Raw genomic sequence first — 16,773 nt, 5'->3', positions numbered from 1 at the left:
TCAGCCGAAGATTCAGCCCTTTGTCTATGACTCTCAGTCCCTGTCACAGAGGCAACAGCTTCAATCTTGCCTCTAGCAGCATTTCTAACCGTGGGTTTCCCTCGCTCTCCTATTAAAGAAATGCAAATAAACAGGTGAAGCCCCGAGGACAATAACCGCCTATGTTTTGTTGCAGATCGGAAACCTTAAACAAAGGGGGAAAAAAGTCCCTTAATAATGAGTAATTCTTACCTAACTAAGCCCTGAAGCAAACAAAGTATGTCAAACAAAGAGAAACTGTTAAGAAAGACAGAAGAGTTTCACCGTGTAATTCACAACAGGACAAAGCAGCTTACTTGATTGGCACCCCTTCCACAAACGTTTACTCTCTCCACCACTGACGAAGAATGGCAGCAGTGTGTACCATCAACAAGATGCACTGCCAAACCATCCAAACCCGTGACCACTACCAACTGGAAGGTCAAGGGCAGCAGACACATGGGAACACCACCACCTGGAAATTTCTCTCCAAGCCACTCACCATCCCGACTTGGAAATATATCGCCATTCCTTCACTGTCGCTGGGTCAAATTCCTAAAACTCCCTAACAGCACTGTGGGTGTACCTACACCACAGGGACTGCAGCAGTTCAAGAAGGCAGCTTACCACAACCTTCTCAAGGGCAATTAGGGATGGGAAATAAATACTGGCCTAGCCAGCGACGCCCACATCCGTAAATGAATAGTAAAAGAAACAATAAACATTATTCTTCTTTAACAATCAGCCTTTAATTGATCTCAGGATGTACTTATTACAGTAGTTTGTCTATTCCTTTAAAAACCAGTCCTCTAAGGAGTCTGAGTTGCTGTGGCAGCATGCACTTTTACATGCATGTTGTAACCTGGAGCTATGGATAGTGATGGTAGAGACTCAAATTTCTTTCCACCACATGGCTGAATTTCTGCTGCCTGCCATTGGCGTATGTTGGAAGGATTTACAAGCTGATACTCAGTCTGTTCGGCCAGGATATGAACTTTGGCCATCAAGTCCTGGAGTGGGACTTAAACCCAGAGCTTATGGCTCAGAGACAGGAACACTACCCACTGCTCCTCAAGAACTCCTAATTTAAAACCATAAAACAATGCTGTACTTGAGAATGTATTTGAAGCACAATTCTCAACTGTAAAAATTAAGCTCCACAAGATAATTCTTTTTTATCAGCTTTGTTTTATTTCATTATGTAGGTGGAACAACAAGATGTACGTATTTAAACAAGTAAACAGTAATTTTGTCTTTTAACATAGATACATACATTTGGATGCACAATCACAACAAAAATTGCACTAAAACAGTGTCTGAACAGTGCTTATTTCCGTAAATAATTACAATACTCAGCACTGCAACAAAGTTCAGCTTTCTTATCTGATTTACAAACATCACTTATAAATTACATATCTTTCAGTGAGGCAAAGGCGCCACTAATGCCCTGATCTCAAGTTTTAATGACCTGAGACTTCAACAAATTCAAACACAGTTTAGTACCTGGAATGTGTAAAACTACAGTTGGACTCCGGTACATTGTACAGAAGTCTGAAATTGCTCTTTCTTTTTATACTTCTGCCCTATAAATGATGAGTGGTTTACTCCATTGACTATTTTTAAGTGTTTTATTTTGGCCAGTGGAGAATTAATGCAATAGAGCCCCAGTATAACTCTGTATACCTGCTGCTGCTGCAAAAAGGCTGTAAACGTCCCATATGAAAATTTCTGATCATTACATCCCTATTTGAAACTGTTCAAATTATTCAATGAGGAAGGCTTCTAAATGCGTCACTCTACAATACATTTAAGTTCGCAGACTATGCTGATTCCAAACTCAATGTCACATAACAGACACATTGACTTACAAAATAAATATACATCAATCACAAAAAATGGCTCTTAAGTATTACAGTAAGGACTCTTTAAATTAATTTGCTTAAATATCAAATAAATAGTAGTTAATACATAATTTTGCTTTAGCTGTGGTAAATGTCTGAAAAATATTTTCATGAATATGAAAAAATATTAACAAAATCAAAACATTTTCTGAAAAAATTATCAAAACATGTCAGTTATAAAATATTCTCACTCCACATAAAAAGGGAATAAATCACATTAATTAAGTAATAAATAATACAATACAAAAATAACTTGACTTGTGTTAATTAAATTCATAAAAGCTTGTACTGGAGCAGCATAAGGACTATTACAGCCGTCATGAACTCCAGAAGCTTGTGTTATTTTTTAAAAATTCAGTTTCCTCTGGATTAAAAACAAAGCTAAATAAATAGACGAACGTTAAATAAATAGGTAGAGTCAACATACAGAATTCAGAATAGTTTACATATTTGCTTTCCAGATTCATTTTAAACGTTATTTTAAAATTTACACAATAAGATTACGGACTACTTGCTCTAAACAAGTGCAATTTCTATGTTCGTAATTGCTATAAATATTTCTAAATCAATATCAATCACAAATTTACTGTATTTACAGGATAGGTGATCAGTTCATATACAATGTTTTTTTTTAGACCTGAATGCCCTTTACAGCTTGTTTGATGCTCTCCAGTAGTGCTTTGTTTTCTGGGTTCTGGTAGCATTCCATATTGGTATACATATCTGTGAGGGTATTAACATAGGTGTCAAAATTCTGTTCGCTGATTGGTTCCTGCTGGACAATAAAGGAAAAAGAATTGTCAAACCATGAATGACATTCTTACAGTTCTGAAAAAAGCGACATTTTGAACTTTATACAACTGGAGGTTTTCAGAGTGATTGTTACAAAGTGTGAAATTTCTTACGGTTTTCCCACCATCACGTAACCTCTTATTTACTCTTTCTACCGCAATAGTTCATTACCCTATTTACTAGGTTCCATCCTTCGTAAATTCTAACTCAAACCTTTGGTCAGCTCTCCGAATAGGCACAGTAGTATGGCGATACCCTCTGTAAACCATCTTGGGATCTTTCCCTGTTTTAAGAGCACTATGTAAACGGAAGTGTTGGAATTTTCTAAACTTGTGTTTTTTATTCATTTACAGAATGTGGGTATCACTGGTTAGGCCAGCATTTATTGCCCATCACTAACTGGGTGAATGATGCAACAAAATTTAGATGTGTGGTAATACTTGAAAACTAAGTGTTAAATGACAATATGCTCTTATATTGTGCCTATAATGCACTGAAAAATCCAATGTTGTGAATAAGAGCAATGAGCAGGAACTGGGAGAAGAAGGTTTGGGGAGATGATTGATAGCACAGGTGAAGAGGTGGTCTGATCCTAGTGGTACTGGGTCTGACCGGCTGAACACTTGTAAGTATGGCTAAAAATGACACATTTTTAACACAATATATAAATCAGATCCCTATGTAGTAATAAACAAGAATATGACAAGGTAAGGATGTCTACCTTAAATATATGGTCAAGAAAAACCGATATTGATACTTAAATTATTTTAAAAGTTTGAAATATTCGTAAGCACCTTTTAAATTCAGAAGGCTATTTAAAATACGGTTTGGTTAGGACCATTTCCACTGTATTTATAGAATTTCAAAGGATATACCATTGAAAATGATTTTTTTTTTAACCAATTCTACCATGAATGTATTAAATAACATTGCTATAATTACAAGCAACCTTGCAGAATGTAACTGTTGCAGACTATGAGTGGGCTTCAGATTCTCACTGGTACAGTACACACCAACTCCAACGCATTGCCTGTTTCACAAATACACAGTCTACAGTAAAAAAATGTAGATGTCTTGATTGCAAAACACTAGTTATTAATTCACAGTAATCTTCACTCTGGAAATTAAAATTCACTCCTATAAAATGCATGTAACCCAAGCCAACAATCCAAACGGCAGTCTTTGTCGGAAGTGATAAGTTCTGCTGGAAGGGCCACTAGCTAGCTCTCGTAATGTGAAATAGGATTTACTTTCATGATGCATGCTTATAATCCACTTACTGCCACATTTACTCTGCTAGTTTCAACAGGGCCTATGTAATCAAGCTTTATTATCTGAACTTTCACATGAAAATTGTAGAACTGCAAAGAAAATTACATTAAAAATTCAATCGTAACTACATTAATTAGCTTGCATCATTGTCCTACCCTAATAAACTAACATCTATCTCTTGCTTGACATAACATAAACTGATTTATTTTTTTCCAGCAAGTGAAATAGCTAATTACTCTCTTCTTGGAGTAGTTTACATCATTATTTTAATAAAGACATATCTCACATCCCACATAAGAAGGCAAGGCAGCTACCGCACCCAGGATAACCTGAGTGTAACATCTTTAAGGCCTGAATTTTTCCCGCTTTGGGCGGGCTTGGCGGGAGTGGTCGCGGAGTTGCCAGCCGCCTGCGATCGGCTCCGCACCGCCATTTTACGCGGGCAGGCCAATTAAGGCCCGCCCAGCGTAATACACGAACGGTAGCCAGAATTCTGGTGCTGGAATTCAGGGCAGCCTTGCTTCCACCAATAGTGGATTTCTTTAATTCATACCAGTTATCATTCTGGGCTAACAGTTCTTTAATATAAATACAGCACAACATCCAGTAGATTTACTGCAGAAGATAAACACGGGCTTCTCACCTGGATCCTGGGCGCTTTTTAAAAATGATTTTGCTAGTGACATTCTAGTTAGGGTGCACAAGGGGCTTGGATAGCACTGCTTTTGTAATCCCTGATTTCTGCTGGTGTGGGAACTGAGGCACACCAAGGAAACAGTAGCAGGAAGTTGGAAGCAAGAGAAGTGGGCTTAAAAGTTCACTGCCGTACAAGGTTTCGGGATGCCCAGAGTATGTAAGTTATTCAGTTAGATTTAGCTTACTAACAGCATAAATTGTCTAGCTTTGTTCAGCCTACACTTTCACTTTGCCTTCCTCACGATGTTGTACTCGTTCTAAATACAGAAGCCTGGGAAAAGGATAAGAGATTATGGTTCATGATTATTGACTACGATGGTGTGAGGCAGTTGGGGAAATGAGTGGGAAGGGAAGAAATGTGCATAAAGGAGAAAGCTTGTCACGGGGGAAGAAATTGTTCTTCAGCATTTACAGAAATTTTTCATGCTTGACTCAATGCGGTGTCTTGTCTTTGTTTAATCAGTAGGAATGGTTACATAATGAAAGAAAATAATTTGCATTCATATAGCTCTGTTCATGTCCTCAGGATTCCCCAAAGTACTTCAGAGCCAATGAAGTGCTTCTGAAATGTCACTAAATGTGGTAGTGGTTTTGCAAACAGCATGATCCTTCAAACAGACAATTTAAATGACCATAGTCTGATTTGGTGATGTTGGTTGAGGGATGTAAATTGGCCAGCACACAGAACTCCTGGCTGCTCCTTGAATAATGTCTTTTGATCTTGTGCTTCCAATGGAACAGGCAGACCAGGAAACATTTTAGCATCATCTCTGAAAGGCAAAAACCTTTGCCAATGCAGTACTCCTTACACTGATATATCAGTCTAGAATAAATGTCCCTTTTAGAGAAATTAAATCGAAAACTTAATTGAAGATTTTCTCAGCTGTTATAAATTTTGCTTACATGTGGCATGAAAGTATTTTGTCCTGCCATCCAAAGCTTGCCGTATAAGCAATAGTTAGAGTTGATCACCGTTCTAAGCAATTTAATGTGAATGTTAGCTCCTGATGAAAAACAAAGTTTGACTTAGTTTTTTGTTCAGGATCCATTTGTACCATTTACTAGTTTTGAGGTCGGAGGTGGGGGGAGTGGGTCAACTTGTGGGCTTAGGGTCATGTGATTCTTAAACCCTGGCAATTTGGTCTGCCTAGGTAACTCTGTCCTATTTACTGATCTGTCCTGTTTCAATGTTGTGGGTCTGGGAGTTTAGTAAAGGCTATTTTGGCACTGCATTCTCATTTGATGGATAAATCTTCAATTTGAACATCAAGGTCTGTTGATATCAGCAACTTCAAATGCTTGCACATTATTAAGATTGTTTATTTAACCTTTGTGCAGTGCTGTAAGACTCCCAGGACCATCCAATGCCAAAGAGTAAATCATACCTTCACATTTATTAAATCAATCTCTGAATGTTTTAGTTGTGGAGGAACATCGTTTCTCATACCCTTCATTGGATAAAGTAGTAGAAATAATTCAAACAAAGCATGAGTTATTTATTATCTGTTAAAAGCAATGTTTAATGGTAATTCTTTAATAGGTGAGTTATTTGAAGCAGTAGAAATAAGTAAGTGGAACAACTAGTGTAGTTTGGTAGTGAGATTCACAATATTTAAAGAAAAAGACAGTCTCAGAATAAGAAGCCATTTAGGACCGGAATAAGGGGGAACTTCTTCAGTTAGAGGGTGGTGAATCTTTGGAATTCTCTACCCCTGAGGGCTATGGGGGTTCAGTCATTGTGTATGTTCAAAGCAGAGGTTGATAGATTTCTAGATACCAATGATATCAAGGGATACGGGAATAGTGTAGAAAGATGGCATTGAGGTAGAAGATCATCCATGATCTAGTTAAATGACGGAGCAGGCCTGAGGGTCCGAATGACCTACTCCTGTTCCTATGTCCCTATGTTCCTAAAATTAACTGGACCAGCCACCCAAATACTTTGGGTACAAGGTCAGGTCACAGGCTGGGAATTCTGCAGCAAGTAACTTACTTCCTGACTCCCAAAGCCTGTTCACCATCCACAAGGCACAAGCCTGGAATGTGATGGAATACTCCCCACTTGCCTGCATGAATGTAGCTCCAACAGCACTCAAGAAGCTTGACACCATCTAAGACAAAGCAGCCCACTTGATTGGCACCCCAATCACCACCTTAAAAGTTTACTCCCTCCACCACTGACACATAGGTACAGCATTGTGTACCATCTACAAAATGCACTGCAGCAAATCAGCAAGGCTGCTTTGACATCAACTTCCAAACTTGCGACCTTTACCACCTAGGAGGACAAGGGCAGCAGGGACGTGGAAATACCACCACCAGCAAGTTCCCCTCCAAGTCACACACTATTGTGATTTATTTCTGTTCCTTTATCTTTGCTGGGCCGAAATCCTGGAACTCGATGTTTAACAGCACCTTGGGTGTATCTACACCACATAGACTGCAGCAGTGCAAGAGGGTAGGACACCAGCATCTTCTCAAGGGCATTGAGGAATGGACTTGCCAGCAAAGTCCACATTCCTATGAATAAATAAAATATAGGCCAATGTTCACTGAGTCTTCTTGGTTGCTGTCAGTCTTACTGGGGCTGAGAAGGCCCTGCTTCACTGGCAAGACGTTAGGCAGAACTGTCCCAGATTTGCACAAAGTGCAATAGTGAGCAGGAAAAAGGGCGTCTTACGCACCGGCTGCAATGGTTGCTTTTCACGACGTATCGTTCCAATCCTGCCTCATTAATCATACATTCCCGGGAAACACATCGTTTAGATGGTGGCGGGCTCCAATTTGCCCGCCAGGCTGTCACCTTGCTGCTTCATCATGTCGGGCGCCACATTTAAAGTGCGGCCATGTGCACACCTCTCAGCCCAGCCAGCCTTCCAGCCCAGGACCGCTGCAAAGAAGACATGGCCTCGAAAGGCAAGAAGACTGCAGCCCCCAAGTTTAGTGACGCATCCCTCGAGCACCCTTTGGACTCCGTGGAGGCCCGCCGTGAACTCTCTACCCCAGCTCTGGCCGCAGGAGGGACAGCAACATTACCACTCCGGCTTGGTAGGTGATGGCAGTGGTGATCAGTGCCAATGTTGCATAGAAGAGGTTGGCCATCCAATGCAAGATACAGGATGAATGATCTTATCTGTGCAGCCAGGGTAAGCTAACCATCTCATCACTCTAAACTCACACACTCAAGTCCATCAGACATTCACTGGCACCTCAGTCACTGCCAGCTCAAGCGACAACACCACTCACTCTCTCACACACGCCCTCACATCATCATCTGGCCTCATCTCCTCTGGAGACTGCCTCCCCAGCCCTCACCATCTTGAGGCCACTTGCACGGATCAACTTGTGCCCCCACACACACCCTGGATACTCCCTTCCTCTGTACAGCCCTCGCTCTGCAGTCTCTTTGCTTGCCTGAGGCCACTTCTCCCCCTTCCCGAAGCAAGCCCTAGCCCTGCAGCCATTAAAAAGCCACCCCCGCCTTATGGTTGGTCTGGTGGGTAGAAAACTGCCAATGACTTCCCTAAAAGTGACGCGGTGCTGTCTGTGAAGCTTGGTGCTGATGACTGCGAGTGTTGCCTGAAACAAGGTAGGCAAACAAACCTCGATGTCTCAAGCGAAGTGCAACTCACTAGGTGCACGTTGCTTATGTACAGTTGTGAAACATGTCGGCGTGATTCCTGGGTGATTCAGCGTGGGGGGGATGATTCTGGCGAGCAGGGCTTATAATGAGATGCAGATGTATCACAATAAGCTTCCCGACGTCTGACGATGGGAAAGGAGGCCTGCTATTGACGGGCAGAGCGGACGACTGCAAACTAGTTTCACGATGTCGTGAACCGATTTTTGGCCTTCTCGCCATATTGTCCGCTCACGCCGCCAAACATGTCTGACGCCAGCGGGCATGGAAAATTCTGCCCATTGTGTCAGAAACTGCTTCCATTATGTTTGCGTGATGTCAGGATAAATCAACATGATGTTACCTACTCTGTAATCGCTAGCCAGAATATCATAGCAGCCATGCAAGTACACTGAACACTTTACTGCCCATTAATGGGGAAATGTGACTCAGCTTGCACCGCTGAGGCCTTGGCTGCAATGCACGTGCAGCAAGTATGTTTCAGAGTTAGTGGCACACAAGCAAATTGCAAAATAAGTAAAAGGAGAAATGGAACTAAACAATCATGGTATTGAAAATGCAAAGTGCCTGCAATAGTTGTGAGATCAGCCTAGCAGACAATTATTTTATCTTGTTTGCAATTTTGACTCATGGCTAAACCCACAAGATGAGGAAAATGATTGAAAATGATGCTGAACTCCAAGGAATGTTAGTTGTATTGTGGAATCGTAAGTCATAAATACAATAAATCAGATTCAAATGTTGATGCTTATCCAATGACTCTTTTCATCAATAGATAAACATTTCCTTTGCAACATTATGGCACAGGACTTTGACTCTTATTATTGGAAGCTTGAAGAAGGAAAATGCAGGATAAATTTCATGAATTTTACATCCTATGAATAATTTTATTGACAGGAAATCTGGTAGGCATACTCATTTCTATGTTAAAATTCCCAATATGTGCTCACAGCAGGCGAAACACTGCATCAGCAGCACAAATGTGTAAAATTATCTGCAATATCATCAGAACAACAGTCAGCTATGAAACACCTCAACAGAAACAGATAGTAAGAGAATATAATGCAGAACAAGTTTGCTTACCATTTGAGGCAGTTTTATGTCAGCAAGGCTACGTATCAGCGCCTGACTCAACCCAGCTAGCTCTTTGAATAAGGCTTCATTTTGCTCTTCAATCACTTTGTTTTCATCCTCGATGGTTTTCAAGTTCTTTTCCATATTGGAAATCTGAAAAGCATTAGTGCTGAATTTTAGCACACTGGTTCAGCGAACATAAGACACCTTTAACTCTGATTCTAATTTGGTTAATTCATGCATTTAATTATACACCCATAACTATTTCAGTTCCTCCTGGCATTATTTCAGACCAATGAAAATTAAACATGTTAAAGACCATGTGAAAACAACAAATACTGCTCTTACTATCAACTATGATGTGGCCGTTGAAGTGTACATGGTGAATAACTTGCCTCACAAAAATAAGAATTCCTTCATACACTGACGCCAGAACAGAGGGACATCAATAGCGTGTCAGATCCTGAAAGCTCTACATCATGGGAATGTGTTATTCCACACAGTGAAACCTAAATAAATTATTTTCAATCACCTTTTACGACAGAAAGAGACTATATAATGGGAGAGTAACTACATAAAGAAATTTATAATTGAAAAATACAAATGGGATATTGCAGTTTACCATGAGGGCATACCTAGGAGACCAATCCCTAAGTCAAGTAGATAATTAGCGAGCTTTTCATTTCTGGGACATTGGGCTGGATTATAGACTGAGGATGGGCTCCCTGCACCTCAGTGTAAATGATGGGGGTGAGCTGGCCTCAGCTTAGCTGGCTTGCCCTGCTTTAATGTTTTGGGTGACGGTCCTTTAATTAATAAGAAGCGGGACTTCCGGCTGTCTCCAGGAGGAAGTCCTGCCTCATTCAGCTGCCAGCCAGAGGTCAGCGCCAGCAAGAGTGGTGGCCAGTGCCAGTAGTGCAGATAGACCAAGGAGGTGGCAAACATTGATGGACCCAGACATTCAAGTACATCGAGATCTTACTGGGGCCAGGCTGACAGGCCCTGGCGAGGGAGGGTGGGGTGGATATTGGACAGGGCGAGGGTGGGGAGGATGGACATGGGCAGGCAAGACTGTGGAGGGGCCTCTGATTGGCACCTGGAGCCCAGTAAGATGCACACCCCCACCCTTAATGGTCAGCAGCCCGATGGTTTAAACCTGAAATAGCTGTGGGTGTATAATCAGAGTGGTGGCAGGATGAGACCTTTAATTTGGCATCAATTGTCCACTTAAGGGCCTCAATTGTTCCACAGGCAGGCAACCCACCCGATACCTCCCCTGCTGCTCGTAAAATCGCAATGGGGCTGGCTGTGAGTACACTGCCAATGGCACAGTGTCCTAAAGTACGGGTCCATCTGCCGACTTTCTTGCCAGCCCATTCATTGTTTTAAATCCAGCCGAGACTATTAAGATAAAAGTCTCCTCTGTTTGGCGCCTGTTATGGTCTAATGTGACACGAGTTTGGGCAGTCTCAAATCAGTTCCTAGGATATGGTTTTAGAACAAAATTGGCATGAATTGGTAATGTCACCGAGACAGGCCCAAGCAAGGCTAGTGTGGGAAACACAAAAAAAAATCACACTGTTGAAGTAGAGGGTGCTCTTCTGAGGCTGGGCCAGAGAGCGCTTTACTCTACAAGAAGTTACATATATTGCACAGGAGCAGGAAAGGTCACATAAGAATATCATCAAGATTTCCAAGTCAAAAACATTTTAAACAGGTGAGGTGCCTTCCAATATTTCTCTGGCAAAAACAGTGCTGGTGCCAGTTCACCCCAATAATGTGTAAAAGATGCCTAAACTAAATGACATATTTCTCAACTGTTTTATGCTTTATTTCCTTATCTATTTCACAGGCTAAAAGATGAAAGAATTGGTTTTTTGATGAAAGATCATCAACCTGAAACGTTAACTGTATTGCTCATTATTTCAAATTTGCAGCATACACATTATTTTGCTTAAATTACTTGTCCAGTTTGACTAAAATTAGTATGTTTTGATGTTAGCAATTTATTTGTATATTTTTGTTGCAACAACACTGGACAAAAAAATATCTGTATTAAAATAAGACTCTCACTGAATAAACACCCTCCTATAATAGTACCTGTGACTGCAATTTCACCATATTGGATTCCATCTCTGTGTTGGATTCATTTAGTTCACTGATCTCTTTGTCAAGTTGTTTAATTTCTTCATCATTCTCAATTGCTGTGAGCAAAAAATATATTTAAGAAAGTAGTCATTGTTTATATACAAAATCTGGAAAAGGCTGTTTGTGTGACACTCCATTATCTACTCTCTTAGTGGAGACATTAATTCTTTATTTTGAAAACAACTGATAAGAATGCATTATGTGCCTGCCTGGTGTTATTGCCAACATTCATTTCTAGCCCCTAGATAGGAAATGCAGTCATTAGAAGAGGTAAAATGATAGACAAGTGCTTCTGTTTCAAAACCCTCCTTTTATATCATACCAGATATTTAAAAAATACACTTATTTGGTGCCACCAAAGGGACTACTGAGTAGCATCTCCTTCCCTCCCTTCCGCCTCAGCTTCTCCAGTGATGTCAATTATAGAAAGTATTGTAATGCAGCTCCATTTCTGGCAAGTTGACCATGGGCTGCCCTGGAACTGGATGACACTGTGAAGTCATCCCAAATTTTGGGAAGACAAATTTACTCGCCTGTATCTGGGTTTGGTCAGCTTTGGAGCAACTCTTAGGCTGATCTGGTCTTACCTATTGGGGAATGCAATGGAGCCACTATGAGATTATTTCTTGCAATGGCTATCACTGCCAGGGTTGAGTGCAGGAGGAGGTCCTGGTTTAAGGCTCTCCAGATTGATCATAACATTGACGATTTAAAAAATAACTGCTGAGAGTATAATTCTCGTCTGCAAACAGGAAGTACTTCCCAGCAATTTTCTTCCCATTAAGGCAATCAATAACACTCCATTGCTTGCTTTGTCCCACAATGCAGTTCTTATTATTACTTAGTACCTCAGGATAAAATGAACTTAATTACTTGAATTCAGATAGATAAATGTTATTTCCTATAGTCGAATTGTAGACAACGTTCAAATTCATTTATAATACAAGGCCACTCATTTACAGCAACCTGGTAAATCATATTCTGTTTTTTTTATATATGTAATTGTTACCAATATTTGGGGTATTAGTCTTGTGATTCCATTTGTTTTCTATGCAAATCACCAGTGACCTTGCAAATTGTACTTACATTGTTTAACAGCACATGGAAGATTGCATTGATTTTTAATTTATTTTAATTCTTACCATCACTAGCTCTAAATTTGGTAGTTAGTAGATCCTCCCCTGAGAATTTTGCTTTCTTCATGGCCAAAGTAGCCCTTGGACAGCCAGAAAGACTTAAAAAAAAAGAAAAAGTAGTTACAAGAGTGAACGAGTCAAGAAAGTAAATTTGAAAGTAGGGTAAGGATTTTGTATGCACATTTAGGGATGGACATTTATCAAAACTGGAATTAAAACATTATAATGTTGTCAGCACCTGTTAAACTTTTAAATGCTTGAACAAAATGAGAAAATAGGTCAGACATGCTGGTCAGCGAAATCTGCATATGAGTGCTTAACATTTTTATGCTACAGCCTGTCTGCACTAACTTTATACAGGCTAAACAGGTTAACCTGATGACTGATCTGATTTGGCACTCAGATTAATTCTGGCTTCTGAGATTTGTGTTATTTGCTTGTTCCAAATACTTTGCAACTGTTCTTTTAGTAAATTCTGGACCGATTCAAAGCTATACAGGTCTCAGCTATATTCCATTACATTTTGGTTACAATACATCTGCTGTCATTACTCCCTCCTCAAGAAACACCCCTTTACCCCTCCATCCTTGCAAACCGTCACTCTTTGAATGTGCTATGCCTCCCAAATCTATGACCAACTTTCCCAGATCAGAGGTTTTTTTACCTGCTGTGTTACTGAAGTGGCCCTTATCAAAGCCAAAAATGAGATCCTATCTGACCATGACACCGGTAACCTGTCCATCCTTGTCCTTCTCAACTTGTCTGCCTGTGACACTGTTGTCTACATCATCCTTCTCCAAAGCCCGTTACCCAGCTTGGTGGGAATGCACATGCCCGGTTCCATTTTTACCTATCCAACTGTAGTCAGAGAATCACCCGTGGCTCTAAATTCTCTCAAGAACACAAGAGATCGGAGCAGGAGTAGATAAATGGCCCATTGAGCCTGCTCCGTCATTCAGCACGATCATGACGGATCTTGGGCTTCAACTCCGCTGCCCGCTCCCCATATCCCTTGATTTCCTGAGAGACCAAAAATCTATCCCCATCTTAAACATAGTCAATGATGGAGTATCCACAACCATCTTGAGGGAGAATTCCAAAGATTCACAACCCTTTGAGTGAAGAAATTTCTTCTCATTTCAGTCTTAAAGGGTCGGCCCCTTATTCTGAGACTATGCCCCCTTGTTCTAAATTCCCCAGCCAGTGGAAACATCCTCTCAGTATCTACTCTGTCAAGCGCCTCACAAATGTGTACATTTCAATGAGATCACTTCTCGTTCTAATAAACTCCAGAGAATATACACCCAATTCACTCACCCTCTCAGCATAGGAAAACTCTCATGTCAGTGACCAGTCTATTGAACCTTCACTGTTCTGCCTTCAATGCAAGTGTCTCCTTCCTTAAATATGGAGATGAAAACTGTACAAAGCACTCCAGGTGTGGTCTCACCAAAGCCCTGTGCAATTGTATCAAGACTTCTTTATTCCTGTACGCCAATCCCCTTACTGTAAAGGCCAACATGCAATTTGCTTGCTGTACCTGCATGCTCACTTTCTCTCTGAACATCAACATTTACAAGTTTCATGCCTTTTAAAAAATATTCTGCTTTTCTATTCTTATGACCAAAGTGAATAACTTCACACTTCTCCACATTATACTCCATCTGCATCTGTTTCCCACTCACTTAAACCGTCTATAACTCTTTGCAGCCTCTTTGTGTCCTCCTCACAACTCACATTTCCACCTAGCTTTGGACTGTTAGCAAGCTGAGATACTAGTACTCTCTGTCTCTTTGTCTAAATCATTAATATAGATTATGAATAGCTGAGGCCCAGCACCTTTGGATCTCTACTAGTAACAGCCTGCCACCTTGAAGGTGCCCCGTTTATGTCCACTCTTTGCTTCCTCTCCATTAACCAATGCTCTATCCATGCTAATATATTACCCCCAACTCCATGAGCTGTTGGTCTTGCCTTCTGTGTGGCACCTTGTTGAATGCCTTTTGGAAATCCAGGTGCAGTACATCTTTTGGTTCCCTTTATCTACCCAACTTGTTACATCCTCAAAAAACTCTAATAAATTAGTCAAACACGATTTCCCTTTTGTAAAACTGTGGCCGGCTCACACCTCCCCCCCCGAAGCAAAGTTGGCGTGGAGCATGGCAGCCAAAATGGCAGTGGGACTTGTGCCCTCTATTTCCCACCCTCTGAAGCAGCTGGCCAATTGGATTTGCCAGCAGCTCCATTAGTCCCGGCAGCTCCAAGAGCACGTCAGTGGCCGCTGCCGGGATTGCATGACAAGAAGGAAGAAGGCCCATGGATCCGCGAAGCAGGTAGGTCCGGGGTTTTGGGCAGGTAGCTTTTGGACAGACCAGGGAGGCGAGCAGGGGGTTGGTTTTAAGGCTGCAAACAATTAGGAAGGAAGGGTTGGGGGCATTCGATTTTAGGGGGGATCGGCCCTGATTGGCAAAGGGTAACCCCTGAAGATCAAACCTCCCTTTCCTTCCCGCTCTTTGAAGAACTTTGTTAAAAAAAAATTGGGCTGTCCGCTACCACCCGGCTGCCCATGCCAAATGTTTTCTGGCGTGGGCAACATATTATCAGGGTCAACTGGCTTGGTAACAAGCTTAATTGATCCTTGATTATTTATCTGAATATGGTTGGTGCCTGCTCACCCCACCCTGTATTATGGAGGTGAGCTCAGGAGTGGGTGGGAAGGTGGTAGGATGGGCAACCACCCTATTTTACGTGCCCCCCCCACCCGAAATGTGCCCAGTGGGGGCGTGTAAAATATAGCCCCATATTGACTTTGTCTGATCATACTATGATTTTCTAAGTGCATTGTTAAAACATCCTTAATAATAGATTTCAGCACATTCCCGATGACTTATGTCAGGCAAACTGGTCTGTAGTTCCTTGTTTTCTCTCTCCATCATTTCATACAATCTGCTGGCACTGTTCCAGAATCTAGGGAATTTTGGAAAATCATAACCAGAACAACCACTTTTTCTGCAGCTACCACTTTTAGAACCCTAGAATGGAGGCACTCAAGTCCTGGGGATTTGGTGGATTTTAGTCCCTTAACTTCTCTAATACTTCTTCTCTGCTGATATTAATTTCCTCACTCTTTTTAGCACCTAGTTACCCTCTATTTCTGGTATTTAACGTGTGTCTTTTACTGTGAAAACAGACACATAATATTTGTCCAATACCTCTACCATTTCCTCATTCCCCACAATAATTTCCTCTATCTCTGCTTCTAAGGAACCAATCTTTACTTTAGCTACTCTCTTCCTTTTTATATATTTATAAAGCTCTTACAAGCTGTTTTTATATTCCTGGCTAGTTTGTTTCATATTCTATTTTTTTCCCATTTTATCAACTTTTTAGTGGCTCTTTGCTGGTTTCTAAAACACTCTCTATCCTTAGACTTACTAGCATTCTTTACAATCCTATAAGCCTCTTCTTTTAATGTAATACCATCCTTAATTTTTTGAGTGAGCCACAGATGGAGCTTTCTCACTGATGTTTTGTTTTTCAATGAAATGTAATTTTGTTGAATATTTTGAATTGTTTCCTTAAGTGTTTCCCACGGTTTAATTACGGCCATGTCATAGTCTGTTTACTAGGTTCTTGTTTGTTTTTTTTTAGAAAATATTTAGCAAATCGATTTTATTGACAAGCTATTTGAGCTTTTATGGTTTGGTTCCACTGCACATAATGTACACTTACTGAAGGCGGGAAAGAATTGGAAACATGCATTATAAAACATTTTCAAAACAGTTTTCCACAGAACATGCACAAATGCAGTTTGCCTCATTAGAGGATTAAGAATGCAATGTTCTAGAAACGTAACTTACAAAACTAGAAATATGGTTCTTGTTTGTGATTGGATTATGTTGTTTTCAAACTTAACATGGAATTCAATTGTATCGTGGTCACTAGTTCCCAGCGGATCTTTTACTATAAGATTACGAATTCACCGTGCCTCATTATATAATACTAGATCTAAAATAGCTTTATTCCTAGTTGGTTCCATGATGAATTGCTCCATGAAATTGTCACAAATATATTCTACAAACTCATCTTCTAGATC

General features: G+C 40.7%; 1 protein-coding gene across 1 annotated transcript in view; it reads right to left on the bottom strand.

Moving 5' to 3' along the window:
- Positions 1-1,195: 1,195 nt before the first annotated feature.
- The window catches only part of LOC144688508 (myelin transcription factor 1-like), a 79,564-nt gene continuing 63,986 nt past the window's right edge, over positions 1,196-16,773 (bottom strand). The window contains exons 20-23 of the mRNA XM_078555166.1: positions 12,684-12,775; positions 11,494-11,597; positions 9,403-9,546; positions 1,196-2,694 (exon numbers count right to left, since the gene is read on the bottom strand). Of these exons, the coding sequence (XP_078411292.1) occupies positions 2,551-2,694; positions 9,403-9,546; positions 11,494-11,597; positions 12,684-12,775 (484 nt within the window). The 3' untranslated portion in view covers positions 1,196-2,550. The remainder of the gene's footprint in view (positions 2,695-9,402; positions 9,547-11,493; positions 11,598-12,683; positions 12,776-16,773) is intronic.

This window comes from Cetorhinus maximus, chromosome 13 (genome assembly GCF_964194155.1).
Source record: "Cetorhinus maximus chromosome 13, sCetMax3.hap1.1, whole genome shotgun sequence".
Lineage (NCBI taxonomy): Eukaryota > Metazoa > Chordata > Chondrichthyes > Lamniformes > Cetorhinidae > Cetorhinus > Cetorhinus maximus.
The sequence above is the reverse complement of the archived record's forward strand: the minus strand, read 5'-3'. Positions and strand labels throughout refer to the sequence as shown.